Source organism: Acomys minous, assembly GCF_964271855.1.
Source record: "Acomys minous genome assembly, chromosome: 6".
Classification (NCBI taxonomy): Eukaryota; Metazoa; Chordata; class Mammalia; order Rodentia; family Muridae; genus Acomys; species Acomys minous.
The window spans coordinates 91,880,619-91,908,457 of record NC_140487.1 but is presented as its reverse complement, the minus strand read 5'-3'; the positions used below and the strand labels follow the sequence as shown (position 1 = coordinate 91,908,457).

The following is a 27,839-nucleotide window of genomic DNA, read 5'->3' as shown; positions in this document are numbered from 1 at the left end:
TTTTATTGAATTGCTTGAACTCTCTTAAGAGTACTGACACTGATTTACTGTTTCTTCTACTTTGGTATGGTCCTCACAGAAGCACAATCCACAGCTTCAACTTCTGTAGTGAAATTTATGCCCTGACAGGTACTAAACTCCCTTAGTGAGGCCTCCAAAATGTTCACTTGTTTCTTTTCTCTGTTCTTGTATTGAGCCAAATAAGAGGTGGGGTTGATCCAACATTTTCCTTACCCTCTTGGGCTGAGAATTTTGATAATCAATCATTATGTTAAATTATTTAAAGGAAACACAATAATTAGCTCCTTCCCCTAATAAGTAAATATTATAAAAGCAGATATATTCATCATCTCTCTGCACCTAATTGCTGCCTTTTTTGATCCTCCAGTGGTTGCTTATTTTGTTGGATTTTTAACTAATTCTGGGAAGTGGTTTTACAGTTTATCCACTTTTTGTGTTTGTCTTCAATAAGGAAGTTGCTGCAGTTTTCACATAATTTTTCTTTTTTTAAAAAAAATATTTATTTTATTTCCATTGGTGTTTTGCTTGCATGTATGTCTGTAAAAGAGTGTAGGATCTTCTAGAACTGGAATTACATATAGTTGTGAACCACCATGTGAGTGCTGGGAATTGAACTCAGGACTTCTGGAAGAGCAGACAGTGCTATTATTCTCTGAGCATTCTCTCCAGCCTCCACATAGTTTTTCATGACTACATTATTTGATGTTTGGCAAGAACTCTAAATATATGTGTTAATATATTAATTTTTAAAATTGTTTTTAAAAACCTTATTTGTGATTTGCATATTATTCTAACCTCCAAAAGAACTCAATTCAGTGAGTATTTTCAAGATGTGGTGATGTAAATGTCAAAATAGACAGAGATGGAATTACCTAGGTGAATTTGATTCTGTCTTAGAATTTACTGTTTTTCTTTTTGTATTGAGATATACGCAACACGTAGTATAGTTCATTAAGTATACAAATCAGTAAATATTTGCTTATAGGGACATTCGCAAATTCATTCTTCAGCTCTAGGTATTGAATATTTTCAGCATCTTAAAATGTTTCAAGTTTTCCTAGTCAATACCATGCTCTTCTTGCTAAATGACAATTGTTCTAACTTCCATTGCCATAAATTAATCACAAACATTCCATTCCATTTATAACAATCTCTATAATGGCCAAAATTATTCATCCTTATTTATTTATGATATGACAAGACTTTGTTTATTCTATTAGATTTGGTTTAAACATTAGTATTTTTCCTGTATTTGTTTGTATTATTTTTTATTACTTTGAGTTTTGGGGTTATTAAGATTAATGCTGTCATTAATATTCTTAAAATATGCAAACATCTACTAAAAACTGCATTGTGATTATAGGCATATGTATAACTTTAGTAGAGACTGACACGTTTACAAAATAAAGCGAATACTCTATCTTCCAATCTATGGCAATGTCCATCAGACCTTGTCCTGCTTCTCAATATTGCAATTAGGGTGAAGTATATCTCAATGCAGTTTTGCTTTGCATTTTCCTGATGGCTGATGATATTGAACATCCTTTCATATTGTTATTGGTTATTAGGATATCTCTTTAAATTAAACATGTCTTCTACTGTTTTCCCGTTTTAGAAAATGAACTTGATTTATAGTACCTTTCATCTATTTTGAACATTGTTCCTTTCTCAGATATTGTATGGATATCTTCCCATCTGTGGTTTCCTCTTTTTGCCCATATTCTGTTGTACAGAAATTATTTAATTGCCTGAAGTCTGATTTATTGTTTTTCTCTGATTGTATTTTGTGTCTTCCCATCTTGTATATACCTTGGAGTAATGATTTTACCCTAATTGTGGCTACCCAAATACTGGATACAGGTAGCAGTCCATTGAAAATGAACATTTCCGTATGCTTCTCAACTCTTGAATCCAAACTACTAATTATAATGCCATATTTTTCCTCTTCCTAGCTATGAGTTTGGACATACAGATTAACATTCAGGTCCCAGATACAGAAGGGGTGTTGGTGGAGTGTACTTCAGGAAGTTTGATCCCACCTGCTGAGATGATATGGAGAGACATCAAGGGGAATATAATTCCACACTCATCAACATTTGGCTCTCAGGACAGAGTAGGATTATTGTATTTGAAGAGCAGCATCCTTTTGAAGAACACACATGGTCCTATTACTTGCTCCATTTACAATGTAACTACAAATCTGGAGAAAAAGAGAAGTATTGTTCTACCTGGTAAGTTTTTATGACATGGATCTCTCAAAGGTCAATTGGTTTAATCAAGGAGTCAAATTAAGAAAGGAATTGAGTGAAATAACAAATGTGAAGTTATGTTACATGCTATAGACTGCTGTAAAGCTACACTATTTGAGTTGCTGGAAATCAGGAAAATGCTGGGCGACATGGAGAATATTTTAAAGACAAGTATTGAATTGGAGAGAAGGCTCAGAAGTTAAAAGCACTTGTCCTATTTGGGAAACAGTTTGGTTCTCAGCATCCATACTCTAAGGCTCACAGCCACCTGTAATTCCAGCTCTAAGGGATCCAATGACCTCTTCTGGACTCCACATGCTCCCGCATGCATTTACTCATATTTACTCACAGACACCCACCTTCATTCATGTACACATACAGAGGAAATAAAATTCTAAAAAGGTATTGAAATAATTGAAAAATGATCTCTCAATTTGTGTTGCATGTCAAGGATTTAAACATTATATGACTTCCACATAAACTGTCTCTGGATTTGGGCCTTGAATGTTATTTTTCTTTAAAACTATTGCTTTCTATCATCTATAATATAGTATATATAAATTCTGTGATATGTCTTTCTGGATAAGAGGAGTCAAGACAACAAGAGAAAGATAGTATTCTAAATATAAAAATAGAGGTAATCACCTTTGACCATGTCCCCTGGATGGGGAGACCTGGTGGCACTCAGAGGAAGGACAGCAAGTTACCAAGAAGAGACTTGATACCCTATGATCATATAGAGGGGGAGGTAATCCCCCTCAGGAACAGTCATAGGGGAGGGGAATAAGGGGAAATTGGGAGGGAGGGAAGAATGGGAGGATACAAGGGATGGGATAACCATTGAGATGTAACAAGAATAAATTAATAAAGGAGAAAAAATGTAAAAAAAAAAAAGAACTTGAAAAAAAAATAAAAATAGAGGTAAGCATCGGGAAGTATGAAGTGATGACAGGAGAGATTAAAGGCATAGAAACAGGAAGATTACACACAGAGAAGCAGGAACAACCCTCTAGTCCCATCTCAGATAATGGAAGGAGAAGTAAAAACAAAGTCTTAGCCACAAGGAAGCCTGGTGGCCTTGTGACAGACTGGTAATTCTTTTCATAGGATATGGGTGTGTGTTGTGGCATTTGATGTGACAGTGATTCTTTTCGCAAGGCTAGTCAATATTGAAGAAGAAATCCATTCTTTTGTTCTATGTGTCTCAGAGCAATATACACTCTGAGCTAGCAATGCTATACATCCCGTTTACCCTCCACAGTGTTTGCCTCACCAGTGGCACAGAAATGAAGGCGCAAAGCAATCTTGGAATAAATCATCTGAAACCATGTGCCAAAATAAGGCACCCTTCTTTTAAATATTTTAAAAATTAATTAATTTACTTTACATTTCAAATAGTTTCCCCTTCCATATCTCCTCTCAGACCCCCCCCTCCCCAATCCATTCCTCATCCTTTTCTTTTTTGGGAAATGGAGTGTTTTTTTTTCTTTTTTGATATCAGCCCACCATGGCTTATGTTACATATTTTTTATATATGTTACATATGTGCAGAGGGCCTAGATCAGTCCATGTATACACTCTAGTTGGTGGGTCAGTCTCTGTTGGCCCTTTTGGGCCCCGGTTAGATGATTATGTAGGTTTTCTTGTGCTCTTCTTGACCCCTCTGTCTCCTACAATAAATTTTCCTCTGCCCTAACACATGATTCCCCAAACTCTCCCTAATGTTTAGATGTGAGTCTCTGCATCTGTTTTCATCAGTTTCTGGGTGAAGCATTTCTGATGGTGCTTTTGCTAGGCTCCTGTCTGCAAGTATAGCAGAGTAGAATTAACAATGTCAGGATGGCCTGACCAGTCACTGGTTGGCTACTCCCTCAAATTATGCTCCATCTTTACTTATGCAAATCTTGTAGGCAGGACAAATTGTATGTTGAAGGTGTTGTGGCTAGCATGGTGTACAAATCCCTCCATTGAAAGTCCTTCCTGATTACAGGAGAGGTCTGACTCAGGCTCTATTTGCCACATTACTAGAAGGCTTAGCTATGGTCACCATCATATATTCCTGAGAATTTCCATTCTCTTAGGTTTCTAGCTTGTTCCAGAGACACCCTCCTACACACAAATTCTAGTTGTTTCTCCCAGTATTTTCTTCCATCATCCTGCTCCCACCTGATCACTCTGTTTCCATTCCCACCTCCACCCTGTCAGTCTCCTCGTTCAATCCACCCAGGACATCTATTCTATTTTTCCTTCTCAGTGATATTCATGTGTCTCCCTTGAGTCTTCCAGGTTACCTAGAATCTTTGGGTCTGTGGATTGTAGCATGGTCCTCCTTTACTTTATGGCTAGTATCCTCTTATAACTTAGTACATTCCATGTTTGCCCTTCTGGTTCTGAGCTTCCTAATGGAGAATAATCTCTAGTTCCATCCATTTGCCTACAAATTTCATGATGTCATTATTTAATAGCCAAGCAATATTCCATTGTGCAAATGTACCACAGTTTCTTTATAATTCTTTGGTTGAAGGACATCTAGGTTGTTTGCAGTTTCTGGAAATTATGAATAATGCTCAGAAAATATGAACACTGTTCATCAAATGCCCTTGTGGAAGGATTGATGGTCCTTTGTGTTTATGCCCAGTGGTGATATAGCTGGGTCTTTTTTTTTTTTAAGATTTATTTATTTATTTGTTATGTACACATTGTTCTGCCTGCTTGTACACCTGCAGGCCAGAAGAGGGCATTAGATCACACTATAGACGGTTGTGAGCCACTATGTGGTTGCTGGGAATTGAACTCAGGACCTCTGGAAGAGCAGTCAGTGCTCTTAACCACTGAGCCATCTCTCCAGCCCGATATAGCTGGGTCTTGAGGTAGCACTATTCCAAACTTTCTTAGAAACCACCAAACTGATTTCTGAAGTGACTGTGCAAGATTGCACTCCCACCAGCAATGGAGAAGTGTCTTCATTGCACTAAGCCTTGCCGGCATGAGATAACACTTGAATTTTTGATCCTAGCCATCCTTATCAGTGTAAGATGGTATCTCAGAGTCATTTTGATTTTCTTTTCCTCAATGACTAATAATGTTCAACATTTCTATAAGAACTTCTTGGTCATTAGAGATTACTCTGTCAAGTGTTCTTTGTTTAAATCTGTACACTATTTTTATTAATTCATTCATTCATTTTATATTCTGGTAGTAGCCCCTACCCTCCTCTCTTCCCAGTCTCACTCTCCCTATTCCATCTCTCCCCTATTTCTCAGGAAAGGGGAGCACTTCTACCCATCTATCCCAGCTCATAAAGTCACATCAGGATGATGTGGTCAAAAAGCAGGCAACAGAGTCTATGTTAGACACAGTACCTGCTTCCGTTACTAGTGGAGTCACATAAAGCCTGAGTTGTCCATCAGCTACATCTATGTAGAGGACTTAGGATCAAGTTTATGCATGGCTCTTGGTTGGTCCTTCAGACTTCACAGACCCTTCTGGGCCTTTGTTAGTTGGCTTTGTTGGTGTTTTTGAGGAGCTTTTGTTACCTCTTTACCTTTATCCTTCCCCACACTTTTTAACTAGACTCCCTATGTGTCACCCAATCAATGCTTGGTTGTGAATCTCAGCTTCTGTTTTGAAGCACTGTTGGTTGGAGCCTCTCAGAAGGTAACTCTGATAGGCTTCTATATGCAAGCATAGCAGAGTATCATTAATAGTGTCTCTTTTATGGGGCGAGTCTTGTGTTGGGCCAGACATTGGTTGGATATTCCCTCAAACTCTGCTCTATTTGTTCTATCTTTATCCCTGCATATCTTGTAGGCAGGGTAAGTTTTGGATAAAAAATTTTAAAGGTGGATTGGTGCTTTCCCCCCTCTACTAGGAGTCTTGTCTAGTTAGAGGGTGTCTTCTTCAGTTTCCATAGGCCATGATACAAGGAGTCTCAGCTACATTCCCACTCATAACCTCTCAGAGGCCTATTCTGATTTAGGTCTTGGGCTTGGCCCAAAGAAGATAAGTATCAAGGAGGACCCAGGGGAGGATGCTTAAAGCTCACTCAGAATTAGGAAAATAGGCAGAGGTAGTGATCAAAGAGAGGGAAGAAGATAGGAAAGGAAGAGCAGAGAGAAATAAGGGTAGAGATCAGATCTAGGAAGAGCAGGAGAAGTAGGACAGAAGGTCTTCAGAGAAAAGAGAAAATGTTGGTTGGGGCATCTCCGTAACAAGCTGTACCCCATTTTAAAATTGTGTTATTTAGTTTGTTGATGTCTAGTTTCTAGCATTCTTTATATTGTTTGGGTATCAGCCCTCTGTTTCCCATTCTGTACGCTGTTGCTTTGTTCTTTTGGTGTACTTTGCCTTACAGAAGCTTCTAAGTTTCATGAGGTCCCAGTTGCTAATTGTTGATCTTAGTGACAGTACTATTGTCATTATATTTAGAAAGTCTCTTAAGCCAATGTGTTCAAAGATATTCCCCACTTTCTTTTCTGTCAGATTTAGTGTACCTAGTTTTGTGTTGAGGTCTTTGATCCATTTGGACTTCTGTGTATGGTGATAGATATGTATCTATTTGCATTCTTCTATGTGCAGACATCCAGTTAGTACAGTGCTATTTGTTGTAGATGCTTTCTTCTTTATATTCTATAGTTTTGATACTTTGTCAAAATTCAAGTGGCCATAGGTGTGGGGGTTTACTTCTGGGTCTTCAATTCAATTGCACTGATCAACCTGTCTGTTTTTATGTTAAAACTCTGCAGATTTTATTACTATTACTCTGTAGTACAGATTGAAATTGGGGATGGTGATGTATCCCAAAAATTCTTTTATTGCAAAGGATTGTTTTAGCATCCTGGGTTTTTTGTTGTTTCATATGAAGTTGAGTTTTGTTATTTCAAAGTCTGAAAAGAATTCTGTTGGAGTTTTGATGGAAATTTGTTGAGTCTGCAGATTGCTTTTGGTAAGAAGGCAAGTTTTACTATGTAAATTCTACTGATCCATGAGCATATGAGATCTTTCATCTTCTGATATCTTCACTAATTAATTTTTTCAAAGATTTGAGGTTTTGTCATACGGGTCTTTCACTTGCTTGGTTAGAGTTACACAAGATATTTTGTATTATTTGTGGCTATTTGTAAATGATGTTATTTCCATAATTTCTTTCTCAGCCTGTTTATTGTTTATATATAGGAAGGCTACTATTTTTTGAGTAAATTTTTTATTTAGCCACTTTACTGAAGGTGTTTATCAAGTGTAGGAGTTTCCTAGTAGAATTTTTTGTGTCACTGAAAAGTGATGCTTGACCTCTTCCTTTCCAACTTGTATCATCTCCTTTCATTCTTTTATTGCTTTATCTATAATTTCAAGCACTATACTGAGTAGATTTGGAAAGAGTGCACAGACTTGTCCTTGATTTCATGGAATGTACTTAAGTTTCTATTTAATTTGATGTTGCCTATCCTATTGCTGTATATTGCCTTTGCTATACTTAGTGTGTACCTTGTCTTCCTGGTCGCTTCAAGAATTTTTTCATGATGGGGTGCTGGATTTTGTTAGAGGCCTTTTTCAGTATCTAATGAGATCACCATGTTGTTTTATTTTCTTTTGGTTTGTTTACATGGTGGATTACATTGATGAATTTTCATATTTTGAACCATCCCTGAAGTTTTGGGATGAAGCCTACTTGATTATGGTTATGTTTTTTAAATATGTTATAGGATTCAGGATATGAATATTTATTGAGTGTTTTTTTTTTCATGAATGTTCACAAGGGAAATATGTTTGAATTTTTCTTTCTTTGTTGAGTCTTTGTGCAGGTTAGGTATCAAGGTGACTGTGACCTCAGAAAATGAATTTGGCTGTGTTCCATCCAATTCTATTTTTTGGAATAATTTGAAGAGTATTGGTATCATCCCTTCTTTGAAAGTCTGGTAGAATTCTGTGCTAAAACCATTTGTCCATGAGCTGATTTTTGTTGGCAGCCTTATAAAGGCTGCTTCTAGTTCCTAAGGGGTTATAGTTCTATTTAGATGATTTATTTGCTCTCTATTTAACTTTGGTAAATAGTGCCTATTGAGAAAATTGCCCATTTTTTATGTTTTCCAATTTTATGGAGTGCTGGTTTTAAAAGAATGACTTAATGAATCAATGGATACATTCAGTGTCTGTTATGCTTCCTTTCAGTTCTGATTTTGTTAATCTGTACATTTTCTCTCTGCCTTTTAGTTAGTTTGGATAAAAGTTTTGCTATCTTGTTAATTTTCTTTTTAAAAACCCTCTTTTTTCTATTTTATTGGTTTCAGTTTGATTATTTCTTGCCTTTTCCCCTCTCTGTTGTGTTTGCTTTTTTTGTTTTATAGGTTTCAGGTGTACTTTAAAGTTGCTGGTATTAGATTTCTCCAATTTCTTTATGAAGGAACTTAGTGCTATGAACTTTCCCTTTAGCACCACTTCCATTGTGTCCCATAAGTTTGGGTATGTTGTGTATTCATTTTCATTGAATTCTAGTAAGTCTTTATTTTTTCCTTTACTTCAGCCTTGTCACAATAGTTCTTCAGTAGAGAATAGGTCAGTTTCCATGAGTTTGTGGGATTTCTATTGTTTATGTGGTTGTTGAAATCCAGCTTTAACTTGTTGTGGTCTAATAGAATACAGGGCCCTGTTTTAACTTTCTTGCATATCTTGACATTTGCTTCTTGACTGAGTATATGGTCAATTTTGTAGAATATTCCTTGAGGTGCTGAGAAGAAGATTTATTCTTCTGGTTTTGGTGAAGTGTTTTGTAGATATATTAGGTCATTTGAGTCACAGTATCTGTTGTCTCCATTATTTCTCAGTTTAGTTTTTGTCTGGGTGATCTGTCTGTTAATGAGAATGGGGTATTGACATTTTCCATTGTCAGTGTGTGATATTCAGTTTGTGATTTAAGCTTTAATAATTTTCTTTACAAATGTGGGTGCTCCTGTGCTTAAAACTTAGATGTTAAGAATTAAAACATCATCTGGTGGATTTTTCCTATGAGCATGAAATATCCTTCTCCATCTCTTTTGATTAATTTTGATTTGAAGTCAACTTTGTTAGATATTAGAATAGTTATGTACTTTGGTGCAAGTGCTTGTAAAACCTTTTATTCCCCAACCCTTTACTCTGAGATAATATCTATCTTTGATGGTGAAGTAAGTTTCTTTCTTTTAAAAAAATTTTATTTTTTTTACATATACATTTCTATCATTACACATGTATACAGTAGATTACCTATAGCAAGAAGAATCATGACACCATAAGGAATTATATAAATGTTACATCCTAAGTGTTTTGGCTATTTGTATTTGACAACCTTAAAAATCATTTTTCCTATCTTGATGCATCTAAAATTCTGAATGTAAATTAATCTCCATCACATCCTGTCATTATCTGTTTAAAACACCTACCTAGACCTAAAAACATCTTAACCCATAAGCAACTAAGCTTGATTGTAAAACTAAGCTACCTGCTCTTCAACTCCATCAGAGACTTGAGAAGGAATAAACTTGATTACCTGAGTATGTTGGGAGTGCACGTTAGTAGCTTTCCAAATGCGAAGATGACAGAGACAGATTGCTACCCAAAACCCTCTACAATGTTGGAGCATCTTCTTCAGCCTTCTGACCCAATATATCTGACAGACACATTTGGGAGACAGGAACTATTGAGGACTTGCTTACCCTGTCTTTCAGAGTTTGGCCTTCTCCTCTGTTTGCACCCATGCTTGCCCTTTTTAAAGGCAGAATTCTGTCTGTGCTAGAAACTAGGACATTTTCCCCAGTGGCTTGTTTACCACATTTGAAGCTGTCTCCATAAGGAAGTTCTTTGATGCTCATCATCTCTTTGAGGTAGGCTGGGTGTTGCCAGAAGTTAACCTGTCTAATTGTCAGTGAATATTTAAAATGATAAAAACAAAACAAAACACATTTTCAATGCCATATTCTTCATGTCTCTGAGGTTTTTGAAGACCTTATCTAACTATCCTACCTTATCTTCCTATAGAATCATATCTACCTGCTATACCTAAGATGTATATTCTTGTGATAAAAATAGATGCTCAATTGACATGACCATGATTTGGTCAACTAATAATTAACTTGTATAACTTACTTATCCTAAACAGCTTGCAATGACATTCAAAGCATTGGAAGCAAACCTTGCATTATAATTGAGTTATATGGGTACAATACTTCATATTAGAATGATATATATACACACACACATATATATATGTAGTGAGTAAAGAATAATCTTACATTTGAATTCTATATCACTGTATCTAGAATTAAACTTATTTTGCAGCTATATACAGAATTCAATACCAGTGAATTAAAAATAACCTTGTGAGTGACAATTGAGGCATTAAGTTGAGTACATTCACTAATCTAATTTTTCTATCTTCCCTATATATTTCTATATTCCCCTTCTTTCTTTTCAACCCCGTTTTCTAAACATACGATTGTAATATGAAGGAAAAGATAGACATCTCTGAGTCTAACTTTGTTTTCTCTCTAAATAAGACCTATAATAACTGGTAACCAACTCAGATTTATAATAACCCTCTATATCCCAAGAAAGCAAGCAAAAACCTGCCTGAACACCTTAAAGGAAATGGGGCATCATTCTCTTAAGGTTTCTTTTGGCTAATTTGGAATGAATAATACATTTTCAGGGGCATAATAAAATTGGCGAAATGGTAAAACAAGATAGGAATGGCATTTGCTGTTTAGTTTCTAAATATTGAGAAATTCCAGATTTAATGAGAGTCCTGTGTTAGACAATCTGAAGTGCTGGACCAATTAGCATTGGAAGCTTTCTTTGAAAGTGTCCTGGGAGCTGTCTTTTTCTGATGTGAAATAGCAATTGAAGCACTTGGTGCTGAAACATGAAGAATACAGGATGTCAGTGTCCAGCATGCTGAAAGGAATGCATCTTGTCAAGTCTGATCCAATGTCAGTGTATGGTTATTTTGCTCTAAAAGCATATAATTTCTCACAAGCATTATACAGTCCTAAAAGTATAAGTGTATAAGGTATATATGATGCACAGAACATTTAAGGCTGGTTTTATGCTCTTTATATGAGCAGAAAGAAAGGTTTCTATAAATCTTCATTTGTGCCATATGAAGAGTGACATCTGAAAGTAATTCTTAGGCATTGTGTATCCAACAAGAAGCACTGTCTATGCCTGGACATTTATGTCTCAGCCAGTCTCAGAGCTACTGCGATATAGTGGGATTAGTAATATAAGTTACCTGCTTGTTCTGCAGTTTAAATTCTTCACATCCCAACTGTATCCCCCTCACTCATTCTCTCTTGATCCCCTTCCCTCCTTCATTCGCTGTCCCTCCCTCCTGTGGTTCTCAGGAAGGAGAGCCCTCCTCCCCTAACATCTGACCGTAGCCTATCAAGTCCCATCTGTACTACCTGTAACCTCTTCCTCTGCAGCCTGGCAAAGCTGTCCTGCCACGGGGAAGTGATCTAAGTTTGGTGGCCAGAGTGCATGTCTGAAGTAGTATCTACTCTCCACATTTTGGGATCCACAAGGAGACTGTGCTGCTACATCTGAGTAGACAGTGTAGATCCACATCTGTTACAGACCATCTCATCTGGGTATAGGTCCTTGGTTCAGGAGTTTTGAAGTGTTGGTGTGTAGAAGATAAGGCAAGTGACAAACAGAAACAAACCCAGAGGTGTTATTTGGTTTTGAGTGTATTTTGGAGGCAAGCAAGTCAAGTTTATATACACATTTTAAAATGGGGGCATTCACACGTAGTTACATTATTTTTCCATACAGATCAAAATACAGGATGTAGGGTAATTATGTTGTCATCAATCTTGAACAATCAATCATGTCATTAGTTTGATATCAGTGCATGTGGTCTATCAAAGGTCAATGTTCTCTCATTGTGCCAAACATCTGTGAATCAAGACAGTTTGTTTTTTAGTTCATCTGCCACTATCTGGAGTTTTACTCAAAACTTTATTTGTAAGTCATAATACAAACCATTTACTGGTAACTAATTTTTAGCCATGTTTTCATTAACAAGTGGAACAGAGCTTAGTGGTAAGCTTGATTGAATGACCATTGACTGCAGTTTCAAGTAAAGGGTCACCTAGAAACCCAGTCAGGTCTGAAAAGTTCTTTGATAAGGAAAATAAAAACAAAGACCAAAAGAGAAAACATTCAGAAAAACAGTCAGCATGTTCCCAAAACAATGAGTGATAAGAGAAAGGAGGGGGGTTGTAATTAGTCACTCCTGGAAGGAACATCAGACCCATTTGAAGAAGCTCCCTCTATGACTCTATAACTGAATTTTGATATTTTTTACTTTTTTTGAGTGTCAAAACCACATTTTTTAGAGTATTAATCTTTGGTTTTAACTTTTTATCTTTAATTTGTTGTTCAGTGAGGGTCTGGGTAACATTTTTGTTTAAGTTATTAACAAAATGAGTAGTTTGTACTTTTAAAGCTAATGTAACAGTTGACATTGTAAAAGTTGTAAGAATGTTATCAAGGCACTAATTAAGGTGAGAACTGTAAAAAATCTTTTAGCCCTAATGAGTTTATTGATCTTTTTAAAAGTTTGTAGAGTCATATTATCAAACCATGGATCTTTTTAAAGATCCATTGGCAGCATAACATATTTTGATCTTTTTAAAAGTATTATGACAGAAAGAGATATGTTTAAAGAAGAAGTTACACAATTAGTAAGAATGTATTTAGAACAAAGTACATGAAAATATTTTAGTTTTTATCTGTAATATTGTTTTTTGAAGTTTTTTTGTTTTTTGTTTTTTGTTTTTGTTTTTGTTTTTGTTTTTTTTTTGTTTTTTTGTTTTTTTGTTTTTTTTTTTGATAAAGGACTTTTGATTGAAAGGTTGGACCAGCCAGTCTGGTATCCAGATGGGTGATTTTGTATTTTGTGGAAACACACAAGTATATCTTTTTTTTTTTTTAGGTAATTAAGACACTCAGCCCTTTCTAGGTGCCAGTTAAAAGATATATTGTCCACTGTTGAGTGGAGAGTGAGATCTGATTCTCACGTGAACTCTGGTGCCCCTTTTCTGACCATGTCCCCTGGATGGGGAGGCCTGGTAGCACTCAGAAGAAGGATAGCAAGTTACCAAGAAGAGACTCGATAATCTTAGAGCATACATAGGGGGAAGAAGTCTCCCTCAATCACAGACATAGGGGAGGGGAGAAGGGGGGAAGTGGGAGGGAGGGAGGAGTGGGAGGAAACAGGGGAAGGGCTAACAATCAAGATGTAATATGAATAAATTAATTAAAAAAAGATATATTGTTGATGTTTTATTTGAGGATCTATCAGTAAAAATAAAAAGGGTTCTTGTTATAGGATCTTTTACTACTTTTGAAGGAAAAATAATGTCTTTTTTTTAACAAATTTTAATATAGGATTTGAGGTATATGAAATTTTATTTGACCCATATAAAACGATAGAGTAATTCCTTAATTGTTACATGTTGAGAGAACAAGGCTTAGTATAATTAATTTGTTGTTTTTGGCATCCTGTATCTTTTGTTTTATTAGTTTTATTTGTTGTAAGGCTTTTTGTATTAACTGTTTGGGAGATCTTGGATCTGGATTTCTTTTTTAAAAAAGAGTTTTAAACAAATGATGTAATTGTTTAGTAGTAATCAAAATAAAGTTTGAGTTAATTTATATTTTTTAATAAATTTTGAAAATTATTAAGCATTTTTAATTTATCAATCTTAAACTGTAACTTTTGTGACATAATAAAATTGCTATAGATAGTTTTTTAAAGTAACTGATTGGTTTATTATGTTGTATTTTGTTCAGGGCAGTACTTAATCTATATTGAGTTAAAGCTTTAATCATATTTTTAAGGATGGATTTTGTTAATTTTTTGTCATACAAATATTATCCCTATAATGTAAAATAAAAGTCTTTTTATATTTATATTTATATTTACTTTTAACAGATTTTAATGTTTGGTTTACAAATTTTTTAAAAGAGTGGAACTATTTTTGATTTTTTGAGGTAAAACTTTTTGCTGGTATCTTTGATAAGGTTTTTGAAAATTAACTGAAAGTATGTTAAATGTAAATTTATGACAATCTTTAGGATATAATTTAATAGTGAAAAAATTTTTTAGATCTATAACAACAATATAGTAGCCTTTGGAAATAGTTACAGGAGAAGGGAGGCTGGGTTGAAGGGCTTTTATATTATGTATAGTTTTATTTACAGCTCTTAAATTTTGTAAAACACTTTATTTTTTTTTTGACTTTTTAAAAATAACAAAAAGGAAATATTTTATGAACTATTTGATTTTTAAAAATATGTTTTGTATCTAATTATTTTTAACAAGTTATTTTAATGTTTTTATCTTTTTTGTGTTAGGGGCCATTGATTAATCAAAACAGGTTTTTCATTTGTTTATGAAATTTTATCTGTATATAATTTAATATTTTTGAATATATTGTTTTTATTTTATAGTTATTAGAGATCTTTGTATGGTAAATTGTACATTTTTTTGAAGGTCTAATCATAATTTTTTTTTTACTAATTGAGCTCTTTTATAAAGAGAAAGCAGATCATCTTTGTTTATTGTAAGATTTAACCCTGTGTTTTTTGCATTGTTTTTGGCAGATCTAAGATGTTAAATTTAGGAGTGAGAGGATTAAAGTTACATTGTTTTTTTAAGATGTCTTTTGTCTTTTTATCTGTAAGAGGTGTCTCATTTTTGTGAAACTTTGATTTACACTCGTGCTTTTAATTTTTTTTTTTACACTGAGGACACAACCATGGAGACTTGTTTATGTTATAGGAGATCTGTGGGGTTTTTTTTCTGTATTTTTTGTAGTTATGACTAATGTGACATTGTTGACTACAAGGGAAGTATGAAAATATTTTGTTGTTTTTTTAAGCTTTAAAGGCGTGGCAATGTTTTGTTTTGTATAGTTACAGTGTGTAGGCCATATCCTGGACATATCATTGGTTGAGGAATAATTTTGTACAGTTTCTTTTTTTTTTTTTTTAGTCTGATTAGTTTTTGGTAGAGAGCATTGGCATTTTTAAATGTTAGATGTTTTAATAATATGTTTGATTCTTTAGAGGGAGGAAGTATTTTATCTAGTATCTTTTTTACCTCATTCATGATGATCTTTTCTAGTCCCATCCATTTGCTTGCAAATTTCAAGATTTCCTTGTTTTTGATAGCTGAATAGTATTCCATTGTGTAAATGTACCACAGTTTCTTTATTCATTCTTCAGTTGAGGGACATCTAGGTTATTTCCAGATTCTGGCTATTACAAATAAAATTGCTATGAACATAGTTTAGTAGCTGTCTTTCTTGTATGGTGGAGTATCTTTAAGGTATATTGCCAGTAGTAGTATGGCTGGTTCCTGAGGTAGAGTCATCCCCAATTTCCTGAGAAAGCACCAGATTGATTTCCAAAGTGGTTGTACAAGTTTGCACTCTCACCAGCAATGGAGGAGTGTTCCCTTTTCTCCACATCCTCACCAGCATGTGTTGTCACCTGAGTTTTTGATCTTGGCCATTCAAATAGGTGTAAGATGGAATCTCAGAGTTGTTTTGAGTTGCATTTCCCTTATAACTAGGGATGTTGAGCATTTCTTTAAGTGCTACTCAGCTATTTGATAGTCCTCTGTTGAGTATTTTCTGTTTAGTTCTGGACCCCATTTTTTAATTTGATTATTTGATTTGGTGGTGCTTAATTTCTTTATATATTATGGATATTAGCCCTTTGTCAGATGTAAGGTTGGTGAAGATCTTTTCCCAGTCTGTAGGCCATCATTTTGTTTTGTTGACAATACCCTTCTTACAGAAGCTTTTCAGTTTCATAAAGTCCCATCTATTAATGGTTGGATGGTTGATCTTAGGATATGAGCTGTTGGTGTTCTGTTTAGGAAGTTGTCTCCTGTGCCAATGAGCTCAAGGCTCTTCTCTACTTTTTATTTTAATGGATTTAGTGTGTCTTGTTTTATGTTGAGGTCCTTAATCCATTTGGACTTCAGTTTTGTTCAGGGTGATAGATATGGTTCCATTTTCATTTTTCTAGGTGTAGCCATCTAATTAGATCAGCACCATTTGTTGAAAATACTATCTTTTTTTCCATTGTATTAATTTTGCATCTTTGTCAAAAATTAAGTGTCCATAGGTCTGTGGGTTTATTTCTGGGTCTTCAATTCAATTCCATTGATCAACCAGCCTATTTCTCTGCCAGTGCCACACTGTTTTTATTACTGTTGCTCTATGGTACAGCTTGAGATGCAGGATAGAGTTTCCTCAAGAAGATTTTTTATTTTACAGGATCATATTAGCTATTCTGGTTTTTTGTTTTTCCATATGAAGTTGAGAATTGATTTTTTTTGGTAAGTAAAGAATTGTGTCAGTATTTTGATGGGAATTGCATTGAATCTGTAGCTTGTTTTCAGTAAAATGGCCATTTTTACTATGTTTATTCTCCTGATCCAGGAGCATGAGAGATCTTTCCATCTTCTGAAATCTTTAAATTCTTTCTTCAGGGATTTGAAGGTTTTTTTTCATATAAATTTCTTTTTTTGTTAGAGTTACATCAATATACTTTATATTATTTGTGGCTATTGTGAAGGATATAATTTCCCTAACTTCTTTCTCAGCTCCTTTGTCACTTGTATACAGAATGTCTACTGGGTTTTGAGGGCTGGATTTGTAGTTAAGTACTGATTAAATTTGGTTTTGTCATGGAGTATCTTGTTTTCTCCATCTATGGTGATTTAAAGTTTTGCTGGGTTTAGTAGTCGGTTGGCATCTGTGGTCCTTAATGTTTGCATGACTTCCATCCCAGCCCTTCTAGCTGTCATAGTTTATGTTGATAAGTCAGGTGTAATACTGATGGGTTTGCCTTTATATGTGACTTGACCTTTTTCTCTTGCAGCTTTTAATATTCTTTTTTTGTTCTGTACATTTAATGTTTTGATTATTATGTTGCAGGAAGATTTTCTTTTCTGGCTGAATCTACTTGGAGTTCTGTAGGCTTCTTGTATGTTTATGGGCATTTCTTTCTTTAGGTTGGGGAAGTTTTCTTCTATGATTTTATTGAAAATGTTTTCTGGCCCTTGGAGCTTGGAATCTTCTACTTCTTCTATTCCTATTACTCTTAGATTTGGTCTTTATATAGTGTCCCAGATTTCTTGTGTTTTTTGTGTCAGCAACTTTTTAGTTTTAACTTTTTCTTTGAGTGATGTATCAATAACTTCGATTGTATCTTCCACACTTGAAATTCTCTCTCCCATCTCTTGTATTCAGTTGGCATGGCTTGTGTCTGTCACTTGTGTTCTCTTCCCTATGCTTTCCAACTCTAGGATTGCCTCACCTTGTGTTCCCTCTTTAGGTCTTGAATAATCTTATTCATTTCTTTCTTCCATTTAATTGAGTTTTACTGTAATTCTTTATAGGATTTATTTAATTCCTTCATCTGTTTGAATGTATTTTCCTGTTTCTTTGAGGGATTTATTTTCCTCTTTAAAAGCTTGTATCATTTTCATGACCTCAGATTTAAAGTCTTGTTCTTGCACTTCCTGTGTTTTCATATCTCCAGGGATCACTGGTTTCCGGTGTTGTTATATAAGTTTCAGTTTTGTTGTTAGTCTTCCTAAGCTGTCCTCTAGGCATTTGCTTGTGTCTGGTGTTAGCAGTCCTAGAGGTTCCTCCAATAAGGTCGCTTTCAGCTGGTGGGCTGAGCTCCAAGGATCTTGGGTGTCCCACACTCTTTCTTGGGTGGCAGCTAATACGGATTGTGTCTGGTGCAAGGACTCAGCTCTGTCTGTTTTTTCCCTGTTCCCTGTCCTGGATCCAGAAAGCAGAAGATGGGTGTTGAGAGCCCAAATCTGCAGGGATATCCCACAGTCTTTCCCAAGATGGTGGCTAATGTAGGCTGTCTCCTGGGATTTTTCTGTGGGTTAGCTGGGTGGCCAGGGTTGGACTCACCCATGTGCCTGACACAATGTGGACCCCTCTCGCCTGGGAATCAGAGTACTGGTGTTTTGTAGCTCTCAATTTGGTCTTTAGGTCACTGTGAAGTCCTGGTTTTCCTGCTAATCAGACACAGTGTGCAATCAGTGCTGCCATCTTGAGGTTTGTTTCTTATGTGCTGCAGAATGATGGGTCCTATTCTCATATCCATTCTGTTAGACTGTGTCTTTTTATTGGGAAATTGAGACAGTTGATGTTGAAAGATATTAATGACCAAGGTTGATTGATTCCTGGTATTTTGATGCTGCTGTTGGTAGTGTGTGTGTGTGTGTGTGTGTGTGTGTGTGTGTGTGTGTGTGTGTGTGTGTCCTTTTGGTTTTGGTTTTTCTGGTATAAAATTATTTATTTGCCATGTTTTCTTGGGTATTGTTAACTTCCTTGGGTTGGCATTTTCCTTCTAGTATGTTCTGTAATGCTGGATTTGTGGATAAATTTTTTTTAATTTATTTTTGTCATGGAATATCTAGTTTTCTTTATCAATGGCAGTTGAAAGTTTTGTCAGGTATAGTAGTCTGGGCTGATATCTGTGGTCCCTTAATGTCTGCAAGACATCTTTCCAGGACCTTCTGGCTTTTAGAGTCTCTGTGGGAAAGTTGGACATAATTCATATAGATATGCTGTTATATGTTACTTGGCTTTTCCCCCTCACAGCTTTTAATATTCTATCTTTATTTTGTACAAGTAATGTTTTGATTATTATGTGGTGATGATATCTTATTTTCTGGTCCTCTCTATTTGGTGTCCTATACGATTCTTATATATGTATAGCCATCTCTTTCTTTTGGATGGGGAAATTCCTTCTGTAATTTTGTTGGAAATAGTTTCTGAATTTTTGATCTGGAAATCTTCTCCTTCTGTAATTCTCATTATTCTTAGGCTTGATCTTTACATAGTGTCCCAGGTTACTTGGATGTTTTATGTGAGTAACTTTTTAGATTAACATTTTCCTTGACTGACATATTGATTTATTCTGTCATATCTTATATGCCCAAGAGTCTTTCATCTCTTGTATTCTGTTGGTTGTGCTTGAATCTGTAGTTCCTGTTCACTTACCTAGGTTTTCCAGCTCCAGGATTCATGCACTTTGTGTTTTCTTCATTGCTTTTATTTTAACTTTGAGATCTTCAACAGTTTTATTCATTTCCTTTGGCTGTTTGATTTTATTTTCCTGTATTTCTTTAAGAGATTTATTCATTTCCTTTTTAAAGAGATCTATCATCTTTATAAGATTAGATTTAAGGTAAATTTCTTGTGTTTCAGCTGTGTTGGAATCTCCAAGGTTTGCTCTAGTATGATAGCTCTGTTCTGGGGGTTATATATTGCCTATGCTGTTGTTATTGTGTTGTTATGCTGGTCTTTACCCATCTGGGTTTGTGGTTATTATAGGCTTAGGTGCTGCTTTTTGTGTTTATCTTTGTTAGATTAAAAAAGTTTTCCCCCTTGGTTTATCTTTCTTCTCAGTCTTCTGACTTGAATTACATAGAGTTTTGGTGACTAACAAGCCAGTCCCCAGCTAACAAAGATCATGTACCCTCTCACAAGTCTGTTTCCAGCTGATAAACATAGTGTGCTTGCTTATGAGGCAGTTTCATAACACATACTTGGGATCAAAACAAAAACATGTTTATCTAATATAACTAAAACTTCCACTACATGCTGGTAAGAGGGGTAAGTAGTTAAAAGCCTTTCTACCTTAGTTCAATTCTTGGGACCTATATGGTGGAAGGATAAAACCTGATACTAAAATTGAGGGTTATTGTCTGTGCCAAAGCACTACTTAAAATAGCTGAGTTAATAGAAAAAATAGAAAAGGAAGAATGACTCTGTCACTCCCCCAAGTCCATTTTCAAGAACCTCAAGTATGAATGAAGTTTAAGTATATAGCCAATGATGTTTACATCTAAGAAATCCTGGTCAAGGTGTAGTTCCTTACCACCATAATTGGCACATCATTGTCTGTGATTCAGTTTTATCCTACAAGATAGTCTGACTAGTTGCTAGGTATCTGTGAAATATCTATTTGGGGCAGATTAGTTTCCACGTGGACTGAAAACCTTTTCTTCTCTGAGTATGAGAATCTTGGTGGAAATCCTCATTTCAATGGTGGTACATTGTTTCAATAGTATGATTGAGGGATGCCAATGCCTCTAGAATATCAGGATATTTAGTAGAAAAAATGATTCTTACCTCCTTTTCATAGCTACATTAATGGTCAACTTTCAGACACTGTTGAAAGAGTCCCTAAACTCCTTTAGTCTTTGATCTCATTCTTTTCAGGTACCTAGATAATCTCAATTTCAAATAACAAATAACTAGCACTAGGAAAGTGCTATGTCAGAAATTGGGAATAGTGCTACTGCAAGACTCAGCTATACCACTCCTGGGCATACACCTGAAAGATGCTTTACCGTACAACATAGAGATTTCATCAACTATATTTGTAGCAGCTTTATTCATAATAGTCATAATCTGGAAACAATCTAGTTGCCCCTCAACTAAAGAAACTGTGGTACACTTACACAACAGAATACTACTCAGTAATTAATAACAAGAAAGTCTTGAAGTTTGCAGGTAAATGGATGGAACTAGAAAAGGTCATCCTGAGTGAGGTAACCCAGACCCAGAAAGATATGTATTGTATATGTTCACATATAAGTGGATATTGGCCAACATAGGTCTTCTCTGAGAGACTCCTCCCAGCTGGGATCTGAACAGGTCCTGGGACTTGCAGACAGATTCTTGGCAGAGTGCTAAGAATTGTATGGAAGAGTTGGGTGATGGAAGGACCCAAAGGGTTCAGGAGCCTCACAAGGAGACCATCAAGGCCAACAGATATGGACCCAGGGGCCCCTGCATAAACTGATGCACCAACCAAGGACAATGCATGTAGAAAACCTAGAACCTCAGCTGAGATATAACCAATGGGCAGCCCATTCTCCACATGTGGTGAGTGGAGTGGGGACTGACTCAGTCATGAACATTGGTACTCATGATTGATTTAATCACTTCCCCTCAGCATGGAGGCCCTGCAGGTACACAGAGAAAGAAGATGCAGGCTATCTGGGTGAGATCTGATAGGCCGTGGTCAGACAGTGGGGGAGGATGTCCCACCTGTCAGAGACCTAGGTGAGAGGAATAGGTCAGAAGAGGGGGAGACTGGAAATAGAAAGATACAAGCAAGGGGATAACAATTGGGACATTCATAAATAATTTTTAATAAATAAAAAATATTGGAGATGGAACAGGGGCAAGATATACCATTCAAAATCATATCCACAGGTACCTACTTTATCTAACCAACCCCACTTCTTAATATTTTTGTTATACTTAAAACCACCATCAAATTATGAGTCTATGAATAGAATAAATCCACTGTAAAAGTCAGAGTGGTCCAGCCATTTCTCAGTGATTTGATATGACAACTGGAGACTTAGTCTGTACTGTGTAATTTTTTGGAAATGTATGTCCAATTTGTAACACAAGTTCCTTCTGTTCTCTCTTTCAGATGTAATATTCAAACCAGAGTACATGTCCTTGATGTCAAACAGATTTTCATATCCTGTAATATATTTGATCATTATACTTGTTATTAATTTTTTCAGAGGAATACTTGCCTTTTCTTGTATCAGAGAAAATTTTATTTCTCATTTTATAGAACAAAATATTAAAATTAAGAAAGGTATGAGTTCTGAAACCACTTCTTCTCGAAACACTATGTATATGTGATGCATACAAAATTGTGTAACCTTGAACTTTAGTGCACTCCAATATTCTTTGTCAAAAGAGGTCTCAAAATCTTCAGAGATTCTCAGTTTAAGCTGCCATCCTCCCTCCTTGTGTAGTTCTTAGGGATAGGTTACAGCTTTAGTCACTATTCCACTCAAGGCCTTAGAATTCTTTTCAGAGTCATCTTTACTGGGTGACTGAAAGTCATTATAACTGCTGAAGTCTCGGGTTCCAAGGCAGCTTATTCCTCTTTATCTATCTTAGAGTTCCACAGAAACCCCACTCTGTGGATCTCACAGCCTTTAGGCACTTAAGCATGGAGATAAGGCTACAGTGAACAGGGTCCCTCAGCATCCAAGTCATATTTTCAGGCTGATTACACACTGTACAGCCATAAGAAAAGTGAGAAGATATTTATTATTTGATTTTGTTTTAAAGACCAAATGGCCATAAATCTTATCTTTAGGACTAAAAGTTCCTAACCCTATCCCCAATCCTAACCTTAAAAACTTGTTTATGAGGCCTTAATTCTGACATAAGTTAAATAAACAAAAGGAAGCAGCACCAAAACCTTCAAGACATTGCCTGTAGTCAGCATTTATTTTGGGGTTCCAATGCATTCCCCAAAACCTAGCTTCCTAAAATTTCTTACTGACTCTTTTTTTTTCAGATTTGAAGGTGAAAATGAGACATGGCTATGAGCTTATCTGTGAGTGTCTATTATTAGTTTTGCATATTGCCTTCCTCCCTCTCTACTTGAAATTCAGGACCAGAGGTGAGTGGAACTAGAATGGGATCTGACATTTCAATTCTCTTCTGCCCATGGTCTTCTCATCTTGGGCTATTTAGATAAAACTGAGTAGCCTTTTTTGAAACAGTAACAGTCATGGTTTCAATAATATCCTAGCGGCTTCAAGTGCTATACTTGTAACTATATATGCTTTCCATTTTAGGCTTCTAATCATGGCTGTTTATATTTTCATATTCATAGTTACAGTTGCTTTGTATAACAATGAAAAGATTCACTTCTCCATGCCTGGCTTTCATTTAATCCCTCATGTATAGATATCCTTCTACAAAGCACAATTTGTGATGTCACCTGTCATTTACACTAAGCCAACAATTCATAAACATTAAAAATACTTTTGGTTTTTAGAGGTGCCTTTCAATAATTAATAAAAAACACATGCAACTTTTCTTATTTGATTTCATTTTCATTTTCCAAGACTGTTGAAAGTTGGTGTTTGATTCTTTTGGATATGTATTTACAGATTATTTGAAAGTATGACCATACTACAACATATACTGCCTATTGGATGATATTTGATAACTTAGAGATATTTTTCACTTCTTTGTGGATATTTTATTAAAAACAACTATCAGAGTAAACTCAATATCTAGTTATTATTTATAAAGAATCTTGACTTATCCATAAGACAAGACTATATGAGAGATTAGATACAGAGATGCCCTTTCCAATTTACATATATTTTAGAATGGTTGACAATTAAATTCATTCCATCTATTTCATTGTATATCATAAAACAAGCTAAAATAAATAAATAAACACACACAAAGGGAATTTTTTCAAGAGTCAGTAGAAAATAGCAATACTGAACAAAGATACGGAAAATATAATTAACTTCCAGCACTATGGGATGCACTAAATAACCTAAACTATTTTTTTTCTGATTGCAGTACATCTTTCTACCCATCTAACACTTATATAGCTATGTAATTGTAAAGTTATTTTGGCCACCAGGAAAACAAGAACAATATTTGGAGTAATAGAAAATGCAAATACATGTGAATTTTTTATCTCCCATCTTTCCTCTTACCTCTATTTTTGTGTTTCTGTAGAAATCCCAATACTCCAATTTTAAAGTCTGTGTCAGGATTACATGGACTAATTCTAATTCTTAAAACCTTCTCAAGGAGGATTCTAACAGAAATATCCACATTTATCTGGGAGGCCCAAAGTAGTGAATACTGAAATAGTCTGTAATTTTTTTCTAAGTAAACTAGTATATCTCATAGAATACTATGAAGTAGAGAAAGTAGGACTGGGGAGCTGGCAAGTAGTGAGGAACACTTGCTGCTCTTTAAGATGACCTGAATTATGTTTCCAAATATATATGGCATCCCACAACTCATTATTATTTTAGGGATTCTGAAGACCTACTCTGCTTCTAATACTCATACAAATAAAATAAAAAATAAAGACATTTTTTGAAAAAGAAAAGAGTTTAGAAATTATTCTCTTTTATTAAGAATGCAACTATTAATTGGTATGAATTCTGTGTAAACTTGAAGACAAAGACAATTGATGGATATTGATGGGTAATTGCTAAAGAAGCTTAGATTTTCAAAATTAACTATCTGGACTTCTTATGTATATTAAGCATATAAAATATATCTTTTGTATTTAAAAATGAAAGAATGGACTTAAAATACAAACAGACCATGAAAAAGTAGAATAAAAAGTAAGAATATTTCAAAAGACCAAGTAGAATGTTTATATGGATATGATTATACTAATTGCAATAAAATAACTCAGTGGAAACATTAAACAAGAAATCAAACATAATGAGAAAAAAACTGGACTTCAGATATTAGGTAAGATGCACTGTGCACAAAGCATGGACTAGATTATGCATCAGTCACCCCTCATTGGAAAAGCTCTTCTTAAAAGTAGATGACAACTGACACAGAAATCAAGGCACAGAGCACAAAAGATGTCTGAATGGTCATTCCTAAACAGAATATTCATAGTCTAAGAGCCATAGGTGATAGATGGCTACAAGAAAACAATATTTTCCATACACTGGAGGGAAGTTACCCATATGGACTCATAACAATTGAGGCAGCATGCACAAGTTCCCTGAACACTTTAGCCAAACAAAATACCATCATGGAGAGGTTAGTTGGGCATGAAGTTGTACTTCTAGCTATCTATGCTGGTATTGGCAGTTGATAACTGTTGAGGGGGAGAATCAATTTTGTTTCCCATTTTTCTTTCCTTTCTTTCTTTTGTCTTGTGGTTTTTCAAGACAGGGTTTCTCTTGTAGTCCTGGCTGCGGCTATTCTGGACTCACTTTGTAGACCAGATTGGCCTCAAATTCAGAAAGATATGCCTGCCTCTGCCTCCACCAGGTGTTCAATTTTCTTTAAAGCTGTGGCCTATGGAATGTTGACTGCTCTCCAGTGAAGGACACACATCCGATTTTATACAGGCTATACTTGTTTTAATTGATGTGTGTACATGTGCATTCATGTGCATGTGTGTGCATGAGTGTGTGTGTGTGTGTGTGTGTGTGTGTGTGAGTGCACATACGTGAGCATATGCTCATTGCATTGATGTATTTCTTCTGTACTTTTCCTGCAACATCTTGCTTTGGCAGCTCCTAAAGCAAAGAATAAAAATAAACAAGAAGATGTTATTTATAGCTGAACAAGGTAAAAATAACACCTTACACTTTACACATATAATTCAGACCAAACTGTGAAATCCTTTGACTCACCCAAACAGAAAAGCTTTGTTATAAAATCTTAGAAAGGTGAACTAAACTTTGCCCAGAAAATGAAGGCTACTGAAAGTCTCTTTTTCTTTTTTCTTTTTTTTTTGTAATAGGAAAATGTATTTAATTAAAAATAGATTTTCATACAATATATTTTTTTCTTATTGACTAGAGTCTTGTGATCCAGTTCTTAATTTATGTATATTGCCCTGTCACTATTTTGCTTATTTTAAAAATATGCTTAACATTTATTTTTTTCTGCAGCTTCTATTTTGGATGATGTGTACCCACTGTATAGTAATTGGTTATGGGACATATGCATAATCTTGGTTGTGATGATGATATTTTTCACTGTACTCATTTTGTGTCTACTTTGGATCCTAAACTGTAAGTTAAACAATGGGTATGGGAACTCTGAGGATGAATCTCCTATCTCTTTTTCTGAATCCTTATGAATCTACTTGGTGAAACTAGAGAAAAATAGAGATTTGGGTTATTGTTATGTTTCTTTATAAATATATTGGGGAGCATTTTATGATTCATATAGGTTTTGCTAAGTGTTTATTAAGTTTGTCAGCCTGGGGTCAATTCTCACTCAGGGTATGTAGGTATTGTGTGCAGATTCTGGACTTGAAGGAGGTGGTGGAGGAGCTCAGAGGAAACCTTCTCCAAGATGGTTTTCAGTGAAACAGCTGTCCTTTATCTGGGGTCATAAGGGTTAAATAATCTTAGGGAAGTGGTTAGGGGTTGGGGAGTGGTAGTAAATGTCCATTATTGGCTGGGCCTGAGGTGCTCAGAATGCATTGTGTACATGGAGAGAAATTCCAGGTGCTAGCTGGACATGTTCTTAAACCTGGCCACCAGGCTCCGTGACTAGCTCAAGAGTGGCAGACATAGGGGTTGCAAGGTTAGATGCACTGTAACATGCAGGCCCAGAATAGGGAGGGCTGATCATTACTCCTGCCTGCCTCAAGATGAGATTTTCAGAGTTTGACTCATTCTTGTTCCAGGCTGGTTGCCCAGGTCCCATAGCTTACTTGCCCCACATTTCTTGGTTTTCATTTGTTAAAGGGAAGGTGTCATCAAAGTCATCAGTCTCTATATTGGAAATGTGTTGGTATTGAACCAGAATCCAATTCGCAGTGATTTTTGCAATGCTACTTATCCACCATTTTAGAAATTACGTGAGGCAGGGTGCCAGGAGGAGTATGGATCCAATGGCCAGTATGGAGCCAAAGAAAGGAAAAAGCCAAGATAAGAGAGGGTTTGAGGACCATGGGGTTGGGGTGTTGGGTTCATATCATCCTTCGAGATCTCATACCAGTGTGTTTTGTTCTACAAGCCTAGATTCATTAACACTATAAATCCCTTCCTGTTAATCCATCAGTAAGTCTAGAGTTCTCTGGTTTGGGAGAATTATCCCCAGTTGTGAGGTGATCTATTGTTGATTTCCTTGATTTGGATAGTGTCTCCCTCTGCTTTTTAGTTAGTTTGGCTAAGAGTTTGTCTGTCTTTTTAATTTTCTCAAAGAACTACCACTTGGTTTCATTGATCTTTCATTTGTTCTTTTTTATTCTAATTTTTTTATTTTAGCCCTGAGTTTGATTATTTCCAGTTATCTATTCTTCTTGAATGTACCTGCTTCTTTTTTTCCTAGGGCTTTCAGATATGCTATTAAGTTGATAATATGAGATGTTTCTAATCTTTTTATGAAGGTGCTTAATGCTATGAACTTTTTCTTCACACTGTTTTCATTGAGTCCCATAAGTTTGGTATGTTGTACCATAATTTTCATTGAATTTTAGAAAGTTCTTAGTTTGTTTCTTGATTTCTTCCCTGCCCCAGTTGTCATTGAGTCAGTTTCCATGTGTGTAGAGTTTTTGTTATTTCTGTTGTTGTTGAGGCCCATCTTTAGTCCATGGTGGTCTGATAGGAAACAAGATATTATTTCAATTTTTTTTGTATCTGTTGAGGCTTTTTTTGTGACCTACTATATGGTCAATTTTGGAGAAGGTTTCATGAGCTGCTGAGAAGAAGGTATAATCTTTTGTGTTTGGGTGAAAGATCCTGTAGAAATCTGTTAGGTCTATTTGATTCATGATATGTTAGTGTCATTAGTTGTCAGGTTAGTTTCTGTTTCTATGACCTGTCCTTTGGTGAAAGTGGGGTATTGAAGTCTCCCTCTATTAATGTGTGGGGTGACCTGAGGCCAGTCCCACTTGTTTCCCATACTGTGTGGTCTTCTCTCACCTGGGAAAGACCAGAACTGGAGTTTTGGAACCTACAATTAGGTA

The 27,839-nt window shown here is 35.5% G+C and overlaps 2 protein-coding genes across 9 annotated transcripts in view; both read left to right on the top strand.

Moving 5' to 3' along the window:
* Positions 1-27,839, top strand: part of LOC311598968 (selection and upkeep of intraepithelial T-cells protein 9-like) — a 366,712-nt gene that overhangs the window by 97,322 nt on the left and 241,551 nt on the right. The gene's annotated exons all lie outside the window — the stretch shown is intronic.
* The window catches only part of LOC311599686 (selection and upkeep of intraepithelial T-cells protein 10-like), a gene marked incomplete at both ends in the record, with an annotated part of 45,994 nt that overhangs the window by 2,813 nt on the left and 15,342 nt on the right, over positions 1-27,839 (top strand). The window contains 4 exons of the mRNA XM_084785693.1: positions 1,974-2,252; positions 21,807-21,923; positions 22,698-22,802; positions 25,810-25,932. Of these exons, the coding sequence (XP_084641819.1) occupies positions 1,974-2,252; positions 21,807-21,923; positions 22,698-22,802; positions 25,810-25,932 (624 nt within the window). The remainder of the gene's footprint in view (positions 1-1,973; positions 2,253-21,806; positions 21,924-22,697; positions 22,803-25,809; positions 25,933-27,839) is intronic.